We start from the raw sequence: 18394 nt of genomic DNA on the forward strand, positions 1-18394 counted from the left end.
ACGCGCCAGAGAGGCTGTCGCCCCTCTTTCGCGCTATCCGTGCAGGGCGTACCGCCGGGGCAGCGACTCCCCCGCGCATCTGGTCACGGACAGTGCGAGTGCGAGTGCCGTGCAAAGACAGCCTTGACGAGGGCGGAAACATATGATTACATTCGTGTGGTATAAATGCGCATTCACGGCATCGGGTAGCATTCACAATGACAGCAGACTATAACGACGATAAGCTACAGAAGGGCAGACAATGGCGGGACAGGAGCAGACGAAGGATTGCAATTAGTACATTCATATGGTATGTCGATTGCATTCGAAGAGGAGAAAAGGTGTGCTGGAGCTGTCCGTGAATGCAGCGCGTGTCGGTGTCGGTGCGAATATGGCGTCCATGTGTGTACATTATATGACATTGCACGTACGGGGAGCACTTGCGCAACACGGGCGCCGGTGTCCGTCGGCAGGGCATGGCACGCTGGGACGGCCCAAATGAGAATAACCCGCCAGGTAGGGTGTTGACACGCGCAGCAGGGAATTCCACGCGGAAACGCGTGTCCCCACCGGCGGCGCGGGTCCAGGATTAGGCTGGCGCATGTCGGCACCGGGGCTGGGAAAACGTCGGCCAGTCGGGCCCGCAGTGGGAGCGCGGCGCCGCGCTGGTCGCTGGTCATGCGCCCCGTCGTGTCTATGTCTGCCTGCTCGGCTCGAGCGAGCGCGTCGACCGCCGGTGCCCCGAGACCGCGCTCCAGTACGGGCCCTGCTTGCTCCGCAGGCCCGTGAGCAGGTTGTAGATCACGAGCCGCACCCGCGGCATGAAATACGCGAGCGTCTGCGGCGACGCGTCCTCGCCCAGGCAGGTCTCGAGCACCTCACGGAGGTCGGTCAGGACATGGAAGAGGTCACTGCAGGAAGAGAAGGTGGTCGTCAGCGTCTGCGATACTGCGTCCGGGACGGCGAAAGCGTTGGTAGGCTGGGAATGCCCGGGTTGGTGCCGGAGAGAAGCGCGAAGGTGGGCTTCTCAATGCGTGCGCACACCCCGGGAGGACCGGACGTGCGCAGCGTCCGTTGCAAGGCCCTGACGTAACGAGATGCTCACCTCATGTCGACGTTGTGCCGCCAGAAGACGTCCACGGTCGCGTTGAACTGGTGGCCGACGAGGACGAACGCGTCGCTGACCTGGTCTTCGGAGGCATGGCGCATGCCCCAGAGCTGGAGCAGCTCCTGCAGCTGCTTCGTGAGGCCAAGCAGGCGGGACACTGCGTTGTGGACGTCCGAGGGGGTGGTGGGGCGCGAGTTTGGTCGCGAGGACGAGGGGGAGTGCAGGGGGGACGAGGGCTGTGCTGCTCGTCAGACGCGCCCAGGCAGCGCGACAGCAGACCGCGGATACTCACCGAGTCGGGGGTGACTGGGCTGCTGCTGCGCCGCCGCCAAGTGGGGGCCATGCCGGTGCGCACGTAGATGGACGGGGCGACGGGGCGGCTTTTGCTGTGGGGGGAGTGCATGGGGGCGGGGGGCAGGGGGCGGAATGGGAGGAGCATGCAAGGATGTTGTGCAGCGGCTGGAGGGGAGAGGCTGTATTTGAGGGTGTCAGGGGCGGCGTTGGACGAGAGGACATGATATATACGGTAGCTGGGAGCAAGCGAGACAAGGCGCCGTATCCAGATAGCGCATTCTCGCCCAGCTCCGTGGCCGATCGGGGCTGATGGCGTGGGCCTGCAGCGGACCCAATCCGGCGGCCAATTTCCGCAAGAAGCCCCGTTGCCGTGCCACCCCCGCTTTTCAATATTAGCCCATCCCGCGGCTGCCACTGCTCACTTGCCCATGAGCCTAATACACATTCTGCCCTACGCGTCCATCCTTCCCAGCAGCCCATGCACACCACACGGCCCCTCTGCTGCGCCGCGGGGCGTCCAGCTGCGCGCCCGGACGCGCTGCCGATAGCACACCCTATCTGAATCGGGCCGCCACCACGCGGCGCGCATTCCAGCACAACTTCTGCGGCCCTATCGGTTCCTTGGCTAAGTCCGGGTCTGGCGGAAGAAGCAGCCATTTCGGGTTTCTTAGCGGGGAAGCGCAGGCGCCCCGGGCGCGTCCCCCCGATCCTGGCGGTTCCCCGGCCGGTGGCGGTTACCTGCCATCGCGAGGATACAAGGACAACCAGGGGCTGCGCGCACTGCGCACAGTTGTTGTCCTAAAGGCGCAGGGACGTCCACAGCTCGTAACAGGCACTCGACCGCCCCATCTCTATGCCTCCTACGCTCGCTGGCGTACGCGGCCAGACGCCCGCACGCTTCCTGAAACGCCCACGTCCGCAGCCAAGTGCGCGGCCGGGCGCCTTGTGCCCGCCGCGCACGTCCTCGCTTGCTGCCGTCCATAGCGCACTGCGCCAGCTGACCAAGATGTTCGCCGGCGATGCGTCATCGTCGCCTCTTCGTGCGCGGCTCGATCCCGCAGAAATTGAAGGAGCGCCACCAGGCAGCTCTGAGCTCCCCGGCCGAGCCCACTCGCTCCCTAAGGGAAGCCGTCTATTCTTGCTGTCCAAAAGGGCAGCCCCTCGGCTCTTCCCTGTGTCCGTGGTCATCGGCGCTCCTCGCAGCCATTAGTCTAGTCTGGCGGCCGGCGTCCACCCCCGGGGCTCCCTTGCGCCGACAGGCGCGTACAGCAGTCACCGAGTACTGAGTACTGCGTGCGAGTCTCCGTGGTGGGCGGGGCACGCCATACCGCGTGGACGTGGTTTTCCACGACGAAGAGCGCATCTGCCGCATTCGGCGTCGCGGCCGGTGGGGCCCTCCCTGCCCCTGACTCACGCGCGCCAGCCTGGCTACCTGACCACGCCCGAAAAGACACCGGCGAACGCGGGGTGGATCGTCGGTCCGTGCGAATAGGGGAATCGAATGCACGGGTGCGTGTGCGAGTGCGTGTGCGTGACTCCTGAGACATGTTGACACCGGCGCCGGCGGGAAGTGTCGCGTTCGTTGCGCGATGACTCGCGCGGCCGCGTCGCGACCATGACACGCGTCGGGGACGGTGCCGACGACGCGGGGATCCGCAGAATGAAGTGCTGCCGGTGCATTACTGCCCGCGATCAGCGGCGCGTATGATGCGCCCGCCCGGCGCACGGAGGCGGAGCGACGCAGATAAATGAAATGTCGCCGGTAGCGCGTTCGCGACCATCTGTCCGTGGTCTCCGTGTGCGGGGCTGCACGGCGCACGGCGCACGCCGCCCGTTCTCCGCTGATGGCTGCTTCATGTTCATGTTGCCCGCACCGCAAACAGGGGCGCGCGCATGCAATGCATAGTCTTCCCGCGATCAACGTCCAACGTTCAACGTTCAATGTTCACCCACGGGATGCAGTGCGCGTAAAGGCCAGGTCATTGTCCCGTACCAGACCGTCGGAACCGGCAGACGTCTGAAGCAGTACGCGGCGATCGCGCGCGCTGATGCAGATGCAGATGCAGATCGTATCGTATCGCGCGACGGCGATGATGGCTGTGGAACACAACACCGTCGACCAGCGCCTGAGGCGCGCTGCATGACGACGACTGCAGGACGCTGCTGTTTCACCGACGGCTGGCGGCACTTGGCTTGTGCGGAGAACAGGTTTCAGATTCCAGGGCTTGCTTAGCTCGAGCACGAAGATACTGGACCGAGCAGAACAGCAGATTGACGCCGCGTCGCGCATCATGATGAGGATCGCGTCATGCCTCTTGCGGCAGGTCGACGTCTGTTTCTGGCGGGGTGCGTACTACCAGTTGTTGCCATCACAGGGCTTTGATGGGGAGACCGCTGACGATCTGCTGTCACACGAGAAGGCCCTTGATAAATGGCTCGTAAGGGTCCTGTCGCGGACTGCAGCTCCATCAGCAAATAGCAGCTGCCCAAGACGCGCATAGGGCACGTTGTCGTGATCAAGACGAAACCATCCAATGTACCCAAAACAGGATTTCCTCACAGTGCAGACTGTGTCCTGGACAACGGTCGATAGGGATCCGTGAATCGTTCGTCGACATCGTCGTACTTCGACAGCACTCAATCCCCGGCAAGCGTCTTCCGATCGCCCTTCGAACGTGACAGCATCATGGGATCTGGGAGCGCCACCACTCGGAGGCCTATCGATCACTATATTTCAATTGTTTGATTGTAATTGTAATACATGCCCTTCCTCTTCGGGTGGTGGCCAATACACTGTTGGAGGCACACTCAGTTACCGTTACTCTGCGGCGCGATGAGAGCAACTGACGCCCCAGCGCCGCCACAGTGGCGCGTAGAAGAACGTCCAGCTCGTCGTCTCCTTGAATCGCGGCTTGCATGTCATGGGTCCTAATAATCGGCGGCTCGCGTTCTCCGGCGTGTCTGCTGTTTCCTGAGGTTCTAATCTCATCAATCAAGCCTAGGGGGCACGGAATGCGGAACTACCACTGCACGTGTTGTGTGCACAGGAACCACAGAAGCTGGTGGAAGGGCAAGGACGGGAGGAGCAGCGTGCGGCTAATGCTCACCAGCTAGCTCAACGATCTCCGCAGTTATGTACTCCAGCACTGCAGCCAGATACATCGCCGCTTTCACGCCTACGCGGCTCTGAGGCGCCCGCCGCCTGAGACGCCGGTGTGTTCGACTGACGGGGAACTGCGGTCAAAGCATATCAGTGAACCACGCTAATCGCATTCCCCCAGTGACGCGCGAATCAACGAGTCCGTCTCGTAGTAGCTCGCGTCGTGCGGCGGATGAGGGATTGTCCGGCACGTACACACAAGCCCGCTTTTGTGCGATTCCTATGGATTGGTGTACTCGGCTCGTGTGCGTCGTTCGGCGCACAAGGGGGCGGTGTGTGCGATGTAGACGCCAGCATCGCCACAAAGAAGGTTTTGCTTTTTGGTGGCGGAAGAGGCCGCGACGGCCAAGCGACAGTGGGTCATGCAACAACAACAAGGTGATGATGGGATGCTTGATATTTGTGACGCGCGCACGTGATCGTGTTTTGGCCGTCGCCACATCCGCCACAACACCCTCGCATTGATTCTTCAACTCCCTCTACTACATTTAGCTGGGTCTGGCACCCCGCAATTTTGATACAACTGCCGCCCTGTATAGCGGGACACACATCCAACCAACCAAGATACAAACGGTGAGCGGATCGCCCCTGACTCGCTCGACTTCCTTCAGTCACTGATGACAACGTCAACGGTGGATCCCAGGCTGCACAGTCCTTCCAAGCAGTATTGACTCTTTCTCTTATGTCTCAGCCGACGAGTACGTTGTCAGGCGCATGCATCGTCCACAACGTCGTTGATGCTAACGTGGATGGTGGCATCCCCAGTGAACCCAGTCGCAATCTCGCAGTATGACCATGACTTCGATGACACTGCCACTTTGTACAGCATTCCCACTGCCGATGCTCAAAGCGCCTGGCTGCGAACCATGAAGCAGCAGATAACACAGCGGCTCGCCAATCTCGACGAAATCCACAACCACCTCGCTCCCATCAATCTGCGCTTGCCAGACGACGTCTTCGCAAGCATATTCATGTGCCTGCGTACTGTTGGGGGATACCCGGACCTGGTTGCTGCGTCTGGAGTGTGTCGCCGCTGGCGAGACGCGGCTCTGAAAGCCCCGTGGCTGTGGGACTTGCTGGACATCGCTAGACCCTTGGACTTTCTGAAGCTCATTTTGGAACGCTCCAAAGACCTGCAACTCGTGGTCGTCGCATCGAAACATCGTAGAAGCCATCTACACCAGGGGGGAAATGTTCGTTTCGTCAACGAGTTTTTCAAGAAGCAACCTCGCCGCATTCGCGCTGTGGATTTGACAGCGTGCTCCGATCACCACTTGGACTATATCGCCTATGAGATGCTCGCAGCACTGCCTCCGATACGCATCCTCGCTCTCGCAGTGGATCAGAGCCCGGACGGTCTCATGAGGTCAGATCCGACATGCGCGTCGCTTGCTGGAGTCCTGTCCCGCTGTGCTTCCCATCTGCGCACCCTCCAGCTGGAGTGGATCTGTCTTCCATTGATGCATGCATCGTTTCCATCTCTCGTCACGCTCGAGCTCCGCCGCCCGTCGTGGGCGCCGAGCGTTCTGCCGATTGTAACGGATCGACTGATAGACTTTCTCGAAATGTGCCCCTCTCTGGAGACCCTCGTCTGCGAGAACATTCGTTCATTCTCCCGCAAAGGTGCCCGTCCGGCAAGAAGATGCGTCATGCTGCCTAGGATCAAGATGATCTCCTTGGTGGATATGCCCGTCTCAGCTTCACGTATCTTGTCGTGTCTTCGGGTTCTGCCTAACACGGCCGTCAAACTCGAGTTGGAGCCGCCGCCGCATTCATCAGAGGTCGATCCTGACCCTAAGACGATATCGGGCGCGGTCCCTTGGCGCCGACTGGCTAACCTACTCGCGATACGGCGCCTGGAGATAGCGTACGATCACCGGCGCTCGACGCTCATGGTGAGCGGTTCTCATCCTGGTCACGACTACAAGATTCTCGTGTGGACACAATACCTCCAGAAGGATATCTCTCGGCAATTGTCCCTTCGTCCGACATTCATTCCGGGTCTACTAGAAGGTATGAACGCCAACACACTATCTCAAGTGAAATCGTTGAGTCTGGGTGGGTCGCAACCATCATACAGTCGAAAGCAGTGGAAGGCGATGCTGGGCTGGTTTCCTAGAGTCTGCGATTTGACCATCTCTTGGAATAGTGCTCAGACAACGGCTGACTTCTTCGAGGTCATGCAGAAGATCGACTCCCCTGTCCCAGAGTCCACAAGGCGGGATTGGGATTACACATACCTGTGCCCATCGCTGCAGCGGCTCACTATTTCCCGCATCGTGGTCCACGGTACCTTCAACACTGGTCCAGACAAATGGATTGAGGAAGCAGTTGCGTTTCTCCGACGACGCCACAGCCTGAAAACTCCTATAAAGTATCTGGAGCTCAACTGCCTCTCGAAATCGGATCATCGTTGGATTACAGCTTATGGTTCTGAGTTGAAAACCCTGGTCGACGAATTCAAGTTGTCATGACATTTGCCTGATTGGGTGCGTCAGTTATCGTACCGATTGTGCTCGCATTGGAAAACGATGGATGGTGGGACAACGATACAAGAATCAAGACAGCGACCTGGAATGGTTTCCCTTAGGCTGTACGTCGATACTTCTTTTGAACCTTCGCAGGCTGGGATATCCGTACTTTCAGGGATCGCGGACTTGTTCATACCATTATCTCACAGCTTAGTCTTGAGCGGCTTAATCTACTGTACTGCTAGTTTTAGAGGAAAAATCAATGTGATGTGTTTGCTTGGGAGAGACCTCACGAGCATATTTTCGAACCTCTTGTCTGAAGGTTCACTGAGTTCTCAGGCTGGCAGCACACTGGTGCTTGGAACTTCGTGCTTTCTCCTGAGATGATGAATCTGTCTCATGTGCGTCGGAATATGTTCTCTAAATTACGGCCTCGTCGACGTGTGTCGAGATGCTGCACGACACAGGGAGGTAATGTTCTTTGTTCTTCGGCGGCCATCTCACTAGAGACTGTGAATTTTTTAGATGCAGGTCTGGAATTCTGCAAGCACTGTTGTATGACATATGACTATCAGCAATCTCCAAGCATTTATTCCCAACCATCCGGAATTGACCTCCAATCTTCAAGATCGCTGTCTGACTCAGCTGGGTCCTCGTAATGAACACCTTTATCCCAAACCACCTTCTCCACATATTCCCGGTACTGCCTAACGTCCCTCCGATTTATATTGATGCAGTATTCTAACGTCAGCTTCTCCAGTCTCTTTCCCTTGCCTTGTCTGAATTTCAGGGATTCAAGAAGTAAATCGGTCACATCGTAATCCTCCGAGTCCGGTGGTGCTTGCCTGCAGTAAACTTCGTGGAGGCTCAGATGGTTGAGCTGCGGCATGAATAAGGAGTCTGGATTGTTGTAAGCACCCTCTCTACGTTTGGAAAGTGCCTCCAACAAGGCCGAGCCTGCCTGCTGGCACGCCCGTACCTGCGAGAGCTGCTTCATGCAGCCACATATGGCAAGCCATTGCGTGCAGTCTATGAAACAGGAGCCGGAGACGTCGAGGGTGCGCAATTCTGAGAGGGGCAATCTAGAACAGACCGTCGAAAGCGTCCTCCAGGGCCTCTCCCATGAGCGTAAGCCGTTTAGGGTGATGTGAAGTTGATATGGCGGGGGTATAACCGACATCCTGAAGCAGTCGTGATTGGGAAGGAAGGAAGAGCTGCCTGCGTGATTGAATCCCATTATGCGTACGGAGAACCGTTTTCTCTCATCGTCTGCTTCTTGCAACTTCAGCAAACGTAGTAAAGCTGCACCGGATATCTTTTCAGCAATAGCCGTAGCGAGATGATCTACATGAGCACGTAAATCGCATCTTGTCGATAGGGTGACGCTTGTGGGGATTAAAATATGGTTCAAGAGATTGATGCAGTCCACAGTCCTCCCGTCGAATACAAGGAAGCGCAGGCGAGGGAAGTCAAATGCTCGACTGGTTGAAGAAGACGGTATCAATTCCTCAGCGACGGATCGGAACGCGTGATGAAGCTCTACATGCTCAAGAGGTAGGTTCTCCAAGCAAGCGAGTAAGTCGACCATCGTTGGGATTGATAGGCCGGAGTCGAGATCAAAAGGCGGCGACATGTAGGAGAGGACAAGATGCCGTAGCGAGAGTGATGATGTCAAGCTAGAGTCCAAGCAAAAAGGGTAGCGATAGATCCTGAGATCAGCAAATGACCTTGAAAGCGCGTTCGAGAGAAGCATTCGGAGTGAATCTCTTAGATGCGTCCTCTCCACGTGTCCGAAAGGCAGATGGATGTTCAGCGACTGCAACATCGGAGCACCTTCTTCGAATTTCACAACGTCCCAAACACACTAGCGGCTATATGCAGCTCCTTGATGCGCGGCATAGCTTGCAGAACGGTGCGGAGACTGGCTATGTGCTCGGTATTTAGAGCCTCACGAAGCCTGCAGCCAATCGCATTGATAACGAGAGGTGCTGTTCCCGCAAGCTTCAAGGCCTGGGCCATAAATTCTGCGTTGGGGGTAATTAGAATATTGCTCCAGAGCAGAGGAGAGCCCAGGGTGACAGTGCGCCAGTATGAACAGACATGCATGACTCGCATCCATAGATAGAACAATTGGATATCTCGCTGATGGTTACCGTCGGTCACGGTGCAGTCGAGAACGACGAATGTGAATATCGCGGTAAGCACCTCGGGAAGCAGGCGGTGAACAGGCAACATAGCGTTCAAACTCTTGTGAAGCTGAGATAGAGCTTGGCGATGATACAGAGCGGCGGCCTCTATGATCTCCAGCCGTTGGTCTTGACTGTAAAGGGAGGATTCCCCGCTTATCGCAGGTAGGGAGCATATCTCGTCTGCGTCAACTTGACTGCAGATGAGGTCAATGCCTAGTTTCACGAACACTCATGAAGATGCTGACTAACATCGCTTTAGATACACGAGTGATGCTGTGGTCCCGAGATAAAGCGCGGTTTCGTCTTATGTAAGCAGATTCATCTCTGAATCGCGTCGTCGCGGATCTATACTGTGCATTACTGCTGTACGTACTAAAGCAAACCTATACTTAGAGCGACCATCCTCAGACCATCCAGAAAGGGCGCTGTTTGTAGGCTGCTTGGGAGAGACTAGAGGCGTTTGAGATTGTAGCTCGACCCATAGCGCTACAGAGGTGGTTCCATTTACCGGCCTCTGAAATGCAAGCTACTCCTGGCTGGAGTGCCTCTCCAATACCGTGAGCTTGAACGATATCTGTAGGTAGTCGAGTCCTGGTAATTATGACAAGTATATACAGCCCGTCATACGTAGTAAGAAGAGAGTAAAAGAATAGGATGCAGATGTGGTAATCAAGAGCGGTATACATCTGAAACTCGCGGCAAGGCCTGACCGGTTCAGGAACGAGATCAATTCTGCACTCTGAGAGTCATCTGGTGCGATACTGCAATGAGAGGCCATAGCCCTTCGGTTGACCTACGCGAGGAAGAATCATGAGCTGATGCGTGAGGATGGGGCTCGTCGTCACTCACCGATCTTCTTCATCCCAGTCCTTATATTGCAGCACGAAGCGCTGATCGCAAGCCCACGTGCCACTTTCATTGCCAGAGTAACATATCAGAAGCACACCGAACGTAGCACCGAGGTGCACGACGTCGTACTCGACCTTAGTGGGTCCGGATGCGCAGAAGCGCCGTTCATCCGGCAGGCACAGGAGCCCGGCCATTATGTCGAGCCGGCCCTGCTTCAGCTTACGAGGATCAGGGCCCTCTAGAGTACGTCCCGAGCGCGCGATAGTCTGCACAGAGAAAGTGGCGAAGCGGGAATACGCACTGGCGAGTGCGGAGCGGTCTGAGTCGTACGTCACAATGAACCTGGGTGTAACGATGTTAGCATAGTTGATGGCAGCTCGTGATTATTGAAGTGTACCTCCGCAAGAAGTCCAATGCAGCCGACTCCATTTGATACCCTTCTTCGTCGGATGTCCGCGTCGGTGTGGAGATTGCGGCGACCAGTTGGTGTACAGATGGCGTGCTCAGATCCTCAAATTGCGTAGGAACGGGCGGCGACGGACGACTGCTACTGCAGTCGGGCGTGGTCTCGGGATGAGACATTTGGGGAGGCGCTCTGCGTGGGAGCTCGAGGCTTTGCGATAATGACTTTCGGCTCGCCGGGGCAGTTTCCTGCGGAACCACGGGTGACTCACCGGGCCTCGCCATAGCTCCCTGAGTGGGCGGGAGAGTGGTTCCCGGGGGGGCCGGCTGGTCAGAACGCCTGCTGGGATCCGGCTGTTGATGCTGCTCAGAAGTGACACCCTGCGGAATGACATTTGCGTCGGCGCAAGGTGAGCTCGAGGGCGTGCTACGCGTCACACAGGAAGGGCCAGGTTGAGGATGAGCAATTTCCTCACGCTTGGCTGAATTGGGCGCGCGAGTTGGCGCAGCATTCCTACCTGCTGTTAGACGCCGAGGTAGAGGCAAGGACACCGGGACGGGCTTGTTGGAGAACGCACCCGTGGAGGACGAGGAATTGGCCCGCGACGAAGCACAGTTGTCTGAATTGTCAAGCTTTGCTGCACTCTTAGCCATAGGGAGGTTGGAAGAGTTGCCTGCTGACGATGGAGTAACGTCATAACGAGCAGCAGGGGAGGCGCATGAGGCGGGCACTCCCTCTGGCTCGCACATAGCTACAATAGGCGGGGAAAGTGGAGGAGTACCACGATTTGGAGATAGTTGCTGCGACTGGGGCACTTCTAGTACTGAAAGACCAACGGACAATGCATCCGGAGTGGCGGATGGTCTGCTAGGAGGCGGGTCTTGGCCCTTATTCGCAGACAGTAGAGTGTCTGACATGACCGGGACGGAGGATCGCCTATAGCAGCCACAGTTAGCGTGATCATAATCATGAGCCTGTGGACGCACCAGTCGATCACCATTCCATCGTCCCTGCGAATATGACATCATATTGGTGATCCTATTTCAAGGGGATGCACACGCACCGTGTCAAGACCCGGACAGCTCTTATAGAGGGGTTGATCTGCTTGAGTTTCTTGACCTCTTGATTCACCCACACTTTACGGTTGGCTATATACTGTGCATGTGCTTTCCGGCAGTGCTCAGGCAGGGGTGCGAAGCGAATCGAGCCTTCCGTAGTCACTCTCGGGCTACTCGGAAGGACGGGACTTAGGCTGCGTTCACGCTTGACGGGAGGCGTACCCGAGGAACGCAACGTAGACGCAATGGTAGATGTTGGTATTGGCGGAACAGCACTTTGAGACGTGAACGCAAGAGGCTGAACCTGGACAGGCGGATATGAAGACGCGACAGAATCATTTGCGGGCTGGGGAGGTGTGAGCTTGCGCTTTTTGAAAGGGGGAGATGATGTCCATGAGGAATTAGTCGACGGCAGAGTATCTTCACCCTGTATACCATGCGAATAGCTGGACGGTCCAGGTTGTGGAAATACTTCTGTCTTGACATACTTTGGAGCAGACAGGACAGGCTGTAGAGGTACTGGAGCCGTAGCGGCGTGACTGAGTGTACCATTTCCGCCAATGATTGGTTGCCAATAATTATCTGGCGAATTGCCACCGTATCGTCTCTGTGTCCTGCGACTCTGTGAATTTGCGTGTTCTGATAAGCTTAGACCTTGGGATGTACCTTTTTCGACGCATCACACAGAGCCATAGGTTGAATAACGTATGGTCAGACAGGCATAAACAATCGTACCTTTGCGGCTTGACGCCAAAGGCATTGTGACCATAACTTGCATTACTCGGTATACCGGCGTTGATCTGCCAATTGCTGGAGCCGCTCGGTTGCGGATTACTGTGCAGGCTAGACGGAGAATACATCCCGAGGGCTGTCGGTGCTCCTCGAGGTGCTCTTTGGCGAAATTGCCCGTGGTGCGCCATTCGCAGTGGTCTAGTTGTTCGGATGATTGGAGGGTTACTCGCCCGCCTTTTGTTTATGCTCTCGTTTGGCTGCCTGTCCTCAGTCGTGGCTCTGCCTATCGTGTCAGATGTCGTCCGAGCTGATGACGACCGTGCACGAGGACCTCCAAATCCACGACCGCGATGGTGGTGGGCGTCGCTAAGACGTGTATTGAACGACATCTATTGATAATGCCTATCTTCGCGCAGCTCAAGACGACCCGTGCTCGCTGGCAATCAAGAATGCAGCGTCCAGTGACATCAAGAGGTGCAGCAACAGCGCGGTGATTGAGGTAATGGATCGGTCAACAATAGCGAACCACCCGCAGACGCTCAAACACCGATCGGGCAGTTCTGAAGCTAGCAGATGACCAGCCTCTGAGCACACTGACACGGAATCCTTGCTACATGGAGGAGTAGAATACATAATTTATTGACGAGGCGTAGAACAGGGGACCGTACATCAAGCAATTACTCCTAAAATACAAACTGAAGTCAAGCTTAATGCTGTCCGAGTCCGGAACATCTGAATTCGACAGTCGCAAGAACTGAAACCTGCAGTGTTAAATAAATAAGAACCAAGACAGTAGGTGTGTGGCATTCCAACGGCGCTCGAGGGGAGGCATGGGGAAAGTCGACATATCCTGGCAAAGGCAATTTTCACTCGAGCTGCATTGACCCGGTGGTTGAAGCCAAGTCCAGCAGCACATGATCCACTCGATGGTCCCCAGAGGTGACAAGATACAACGCAGAGCAGCAGTTCATGAGCATTTAAACATACGAAGACGCTGAGTCGGACAATAAACGAGAAACCCCAAGAGGTCAAGACGATGTATGGGCGCCAATATCTTCGCCAATTTGAGTATCCATGGCGCTTCTCTCCGGTTCCCACGATCTCTAGGCAGGCAAGCGGTCAGGCATAACACAACGCCCATTGGTATCCTCAAAATCCTCAAGACACTATGGTGAGTCTATGCGCATCTCTGCACGTCTGGGGGCCATTTGCTGCGTTGGAGACGGATTCTACGGTTAAACGGAGCAATTTGGTGGAGATCTCATGCTGGATGCACCCGAACCGTGTCGGATGACGGCGACTGGCCCTCAGACCTGCAGCAGCCGACATTCGTTCACGATGATGTGCTTACTCTCTTGATTGTTTACAGACGAAAGGTTCGTGTTGAATATGAAAGATTGCGTGTCTGACAATGTGGGACTGATATCGCGTTGCACTGGTGCTGCTTAGGTACCACGTCTTTCGGGTGCGTGCTTTTGGCCTGTGTCGCTGCATCTATTGAATGCTAACGAGAAAAAAATCACCTCCCATAGTAAGCGGCACACCAAGAGCCACACCCTCTGCAGGCGGTGTGGAAACCGCGCCTTCCACAAGCAGCACAAGGGTGTGTACATCTCCGTTCATGCACTGCCTCACCACCTGTCGTTCATTCCCCGGGGTCTTCACCCACTCATTCTGAACTCGGCCGCTCATAATAACTTCTCAGAGTGCGCGCAATGTGGCTACCCCAGTGCTAAGCTGCGATCGTACGAGTGGGGCCAGAAGGCCAAGCGCCGAAAGACGACTGGTACCGGCAGGATGCGCTACCTCAAGCATGTGTCGAGGCGCTTCAAGAACGGTTTCAGGTTAGTGGACTCCCTCATGTAGGTTTCATGGACATCTCATGATTGAGTCAAATTTGCAGGGAGAACACTACGGCTGTGAAGAGGACCAAGTCGAAGCCGTCTGAGGCATAGACAGTTTTTTACTCTCGTTACAACGATGGTCCTTTTTTTGTTCCGCATCCTTCATGTCTGCTCTACGCTCCCGCACGAGCGCCCTGCTATCACTACCTGCGCAAAATCCATGATCTATGTACTTCATGCGATCATATGCATGCTATATTTGTGCCATGTCACAACACCTGCACAGTAATTGACATGACTGGTATTGTAAGCCTGCACGCTTGTCACGAGCCGGTGAGTCTTCGCGAAGCACTTGCTGATTCTCACCGCACACATGGCCTCAACGCAGCCAGACGATCTGGTGTGCCGCGCGATACAATTAAGTTCCGCGCATCGTACAGCCTCTTAATCCCATTGGAATGTCTCGTCCTCTGGTTCGTCGTCGCCCTCCATCAGGTTCAATTGAGTGATATCTCCGGTCCCCGCCTTGATGAGGATGTCTCTCAAAGTTACACTGTGTCCTTCGTAGTATGGTTCGTCGTCCAAATTATGCTCGGCCCCCGAGTACAGTTGCTTCTTGTCATCTGTGTTGGAAGGACTGTCACGTTTGTCGACCGAGGCCTCAGTTTGCTGGGCATTCGTCCTGCGAAAGCTAAACTTACACTTTGCAGCTGCATAATTAAATGATGTTATTGGGACCGACCTCTTCACCATGGATGACGGTGCACCGAGTAGTCTGGCCCTCGACCCAGGTATGGCTGTGCTGCCTTCGTACCAGGGCGAGCCGTTCTCGATGGTCTCAACAATCTGTACAGGTTGAACCGTAAATTCAGTGTCCAGAATCATGGGGCAGTCACAATCAAATTGAATTGAAGTTTCGAATGCCACACACTCACCTTGTCGACTTCATCATCCACGCCATCCTGCCTAAAGAGCAGTGTAGATCGTCTTGTCCGAGCAGCGGACACCCTGCGGGATACCTTGCCCGGCATTGTGACCTTGGGTGCCCTGTCTGGAGGGGCTGGGCCTGCAATGTTCTGTCCAATCGGCTTGCGCGCTGCTGGTAAGCGACGTTCCGGTACCGCTATTTGCTTCTTCGTCTCAATAGCATCCACATACCACGCTCCCTTCTGCGAAGGCTGGCGCAGCTTGTTGGCTGGACCGCCGTCACTGAATGACGAAGCCACTGGCAAGGGCGAAGACCCTGCGGGAGCCGAGGCAGCAGGCACCGATGGATAAGCAGGAAGAGCCTGCATTCGAATCTGGGCGATTCGCTCCTCGAGCGCGGACTCTGACCGCGAGTGATGGTGGGAGAATGTTTTGGGGCGTGCGGGAGCCGGCGGTGTCTGTCGTGTACGCAGGGAACATGTCACTGTCAGGACGTCTGCGATTGGGGGGGTGACCGCAGAGGTACTGACCTCGAAGCACACGTTGTGGCGCAGGGTCACCTTCCATAATTTCAAATCGGGTAGGGTGGGCTGCGCCTCTGCGCGCATTGTCTCGAACGCCACCTGCAGCTCTGGCAGGCGGACGGAAAGCGTCTGACGGACTGCCTCTGTGCGTGCCAGTGCATCATGCAGGGCCTGTCGTGCACGCGCTGCGCGATCCAGCCGTTCAGATACGGTCCGAGGCACCGTTGAGGTCGCATGTAGAGCAGCACCATCATCCTGAGGTGCAGGCGAACTCTCGGTCGGGGCCGAGAACAGCGGCTCACTTAAGGAGCGGAGGTTCGCGGGATGGTGTGCCGCCGCGATAGGCAGGGGAGGCGCTGGCAGAAGAGATGGTCTCGTCTGATGGGCGCAAATGAATGGAAGGCATGTGAGACTCCGCGCACGTCGAGATATCGCCGTACTTTACCTTCACATCAAGCGTGGTAGCTGTTATCTGATAGCGAGATGGCTCCGATGGGTCACTGAGAGTAGAGGCTAACTGCAGGCCCGCAAGATCGATGAGAAAGTGCAAAGCGGGTCGGCCACCGACATGCTTCCATCGCCCGCGAAGGAGATCCTGGTATTGAGAGTCGCGCTGAGCAACGAGCCGTTCGGTGCAAAGGGAGTCGTATCTGGAACGACTGGAGTCAGACGTGGGGCTCGAGAGTTGCACCTGTGGGTTGGCAGCATTTAGCCGTAACGGGGTCAGGATATATCCAGGGAAGGAGCAACCAGAAGACGCACACGGAGAAAGGCTAGGTCCCGCTCCCTGTCTAGGAGCGAGGAGGCAGAGCGTTCCCAGACGCGGCGCGCGGTCTGAGCAGACTCGAGAAGCGTAGCATACACCTGGGGTACGTTATGCAGGGTCTCCTGGAATCTGTGATCAGCATGCTACAGCAAGAAGACTTCGAATCATTCATACGAGGTGTCTGGAACTATCCAATTGTTCCGGCGGTGAGCTTGAGCGGGACCCGAGAGTACACTTGAGAAGCGCATGCGTCGATAGGGCCAGAATCAACCGTTCAAACCTACATTGTACAGGTCATGTGGTGCATTGTAAGCATGCAACAATGCGGGGTAATTACCGGTTTCCACAGCACTCCTCTAGTAAGGAACGACGGACAACGACGTCCTTCCACCACCAGGCTGCCCCCGATATGGCCGAGCCTGGTGATAATCGCTTGCCTTCGCTACTCTTAGCTTTGTTCTCTGCATGGCTTGGATATATGCTACTATGTCGTAATGCTTCGAGGTACTTCGAGAGCGAGATGCGAAACGAGGTAGTATCTGAAGGCTGCAAGCATGGATACGTTGGGAGGATCTACCATTATTAGGACAGCATACAAGTCACAATTTGGTCACCAAACCTTCGTTATCTCATACATACTGATCGTGCATGGTCCTTACCACCGCCGATTTTGCCAATTAGAAAGTAACAGATGTCTTCCATTGCCTTCGTACGTTCCCGCATCCCATTGCGCGTGGGATCAAAGAGATGTTCATTGTACGCGGAAGCGTCCTGCGACGGATACCCAAGAAGATGCAGGTGCACGAGTACAAGCAAAGAATTTGGCAGGACCTGATAATGACCGCTCATGGCCGCTGAATCAAAAGCAGAGCCACGGCCGTACTACCCGCGGTCCCACACGCGTCGCGACGCGTCAGCACGTGACTGCGTTACCCATTGTTCATGAGCCCCGTGGGCCACGGCCCATCAACATCAATTTAACTTTGGACTTGAACTCTCTCCTTTGACCGATGCTGCGCCGACCAGTCTGTTCTAATATTGGCTCGCATTGGCAATACTGACTCGGCCTAGCTACCCAGTCTCCGCAAAGCTCAGGGTCCGATGAGCATGTTCGAAGTGGGGCGCATAACCTTATACGTGTACAATTCCAAGTACACAGTCACTACAACCATGTCTTCTCGCAAATTTACATTCTTCCCCTAGACAAAAGATCGAGTGACTCAAAATTTACTGGAGTCATGCGTCGGGTAAGTAAGCGACGGCCACCCAACCGCCGTGGCATCGTGGCGTCGAGCGGAATTGTCTCTTTCGGCGGCCATCGACTCCTCTGGATCATTGTCACCTGCCATCTGCCCACATCAGTGTCTTATCTTCCGAGCTTCCTAGACGGCGTCATTATCAGATAATGCCGCCAATGCCATCTCCTGGTACCGACGGTCGGTGGTAGCCGAGAATCTGTCCATAGAAGTCTAGATATCTCGGTGATACCAATGATGTTCCCAGAAATGTGAGAAAGGGACGCAGCACCAGTGACACAGGTGGGAGGCCGTGAATCCTGCAAGCTTTGCTTACAAGAGCACTGTGGTCCAATCGCTACCTGTACTGTCCTCCATTCTCCCGCTTGTTCACGAGCGGAACGTGTACGATGCGCATCCAAAAATGGCGTATATTATTCCCTGATCTCTGACTGTATTGAATCGATTATCAGCAGGCGTCTGCTCGTCCGTGGCCATTCTCGTACGGTGGTGTTCAACCGCTCCAGGTTAGGAATATGCTCGCAGGGGCATCTGCTTCGCCGCCGCTATATCGAGGATCTGGTGGCGCAGAACGTGCTCGCTATAAACGCTTGTCAGGAGGTGGCTAGTCCGATATCGGCATCTCCAATGTGAATACCGATCCGAGATGGTCCTGGGATTCCCTATTTAAAAACGGCCTCTTTAGGGCACCAGGTGCGCCTCCGGATCTTCATCTGTGGATGTCGTAACTGGGGTATCACACGCTCCTTTGTGGGTAAGGTGGGGAGCTTTCGGCTCAACCGTGCTCCTTGCGCGCAAGCTCACAGGTGCCACTGTGCGCTAACCCGGCGGTGG

The 18394-nt window shown here is 55.9% G+C and overlaps 5 protein-coding genes across 5 annotated transcripts; 2 read left to right on the forward strand and 3 right to left on the reverse strand.

Moving 5' to 3' along the window:
• Positions 1-197: 197 nt before the first annotated feature.
• Positions 198-7015, forward strand: POSPLADRAFT_1136743 (hypothetical protein; the record flags this gene model as incomplete). The annotated part of the gene is made up of 13 exons (XM_024484725.1): positions 198-289; positions 520-865; positions 958-1434; positions 1506-1642; positions 1903-2307; positions 2366-2557; positions 2641-2890; positions 3538-3819; positions 4429-4471; positions 4694-4896; positions 5081-5114; positions 5153-5239; positions 5307-7015. 13 exons carry the CDS (start codon positions 198-200, stop codon positions 7013-7015), a joined length of 4257 nt encoding a protein of 1418 aa, XP_024340874.1.
• A 586-nt stretch (positions 7016-7601) lies between these two features.
• Positions 7602-12371, reverse strand: POSPLADRAFT_1136721 (hypothetical protein; the record flags this gene model as incomplete). The annotated part of the gene is made up of 11 exons (XM_024484720.1): positions 7602-7991; positions 8106-8356; positions 8878-9395; positions 9585-9687; positions 9710-9792; positions 10051-10392; positions 10448-10973; positions 11031-11389; positions 11440-11463; positions 11517-12125; positions 12247-12371. 11 exons carry the CDS (start codon positions 12369-12371, stop codon positions 7602-7604), a joined length of 3330 nt encoding a protein of 1109 aa, XP_024340875.1.
• A 1393-nt stretch (positions 12372-13764) lies between these two features.
• On the forward strand, positions 13765-14198 carry POSPLADRAFT_1138426 (hypothetical protein; the record flags this gene model as incomplete). The annotated part of the gene is made up of 3 exons (XM_024484907.1): positions 13765-13846; positions 13949-14087; positions 14147-14198. Coding segments are annotated over 3 exons (273 nt in total), but the record flags the coding sequence as incomplete, so codon positions are not given.
• Positions 14199-14461: 263 nt separating this feature from the next.
• Positions 14462-15944, reverse strand: POSPLADRAFT_1065438 (hypothetical protein; the record flags this gene model as incomplete). Its single annotated transcript, XM_024481946.1, has 5 exons — positions 14462-14769; positions 14830-14933; positions 15023-15472; positions 15545-15809; positions 15841-15944. 5 exons carry the CDS (start codon positions 15942-15944, stop codon positions 14532-14534), a joined length of 1161 nt encoding a protein of 386 aa, XP_024340877.1. The 3' UTR covers positions 14462-14531.
• Positions 15945-16472: 528 nt separating this feature from the next.
• POSPLADRAFT_1136953 (hypothetical protein) lies at positions 16473-17006 on the reverse strand (the record flags this gene model as incomplete). Its single annotated transcript, XM_024484746.1, has 3 exons — positions 16473-16584; positions 16642-16877; positions 16944-17006. The coding sequence occupies 3 exons, from the start codon at positions 17004-17006 to the stop codon at positions 16473-16475; spliced, it is 411 nt and encodes a 136-aa protein (XP_024340878.1).
• Between the last annotated feature and the right edge of the window lie 1388 nt (positions 17007-18394).

The sequence above is a fragment of the Postia placenta genome (genome assembly GCF_002117355.1).
Source record: "Postia placenta MAD-698-R-SB12 unplaced genomic scaffold POSPLAscaffold_4, whole genome shotgun sequence".
NCBI lineage: Eukaryota > Fungi > Basidiomycota > Agaricomycetes > Polyporales > Adustoporiaceae > Rhodonia > Rhodonia placenta.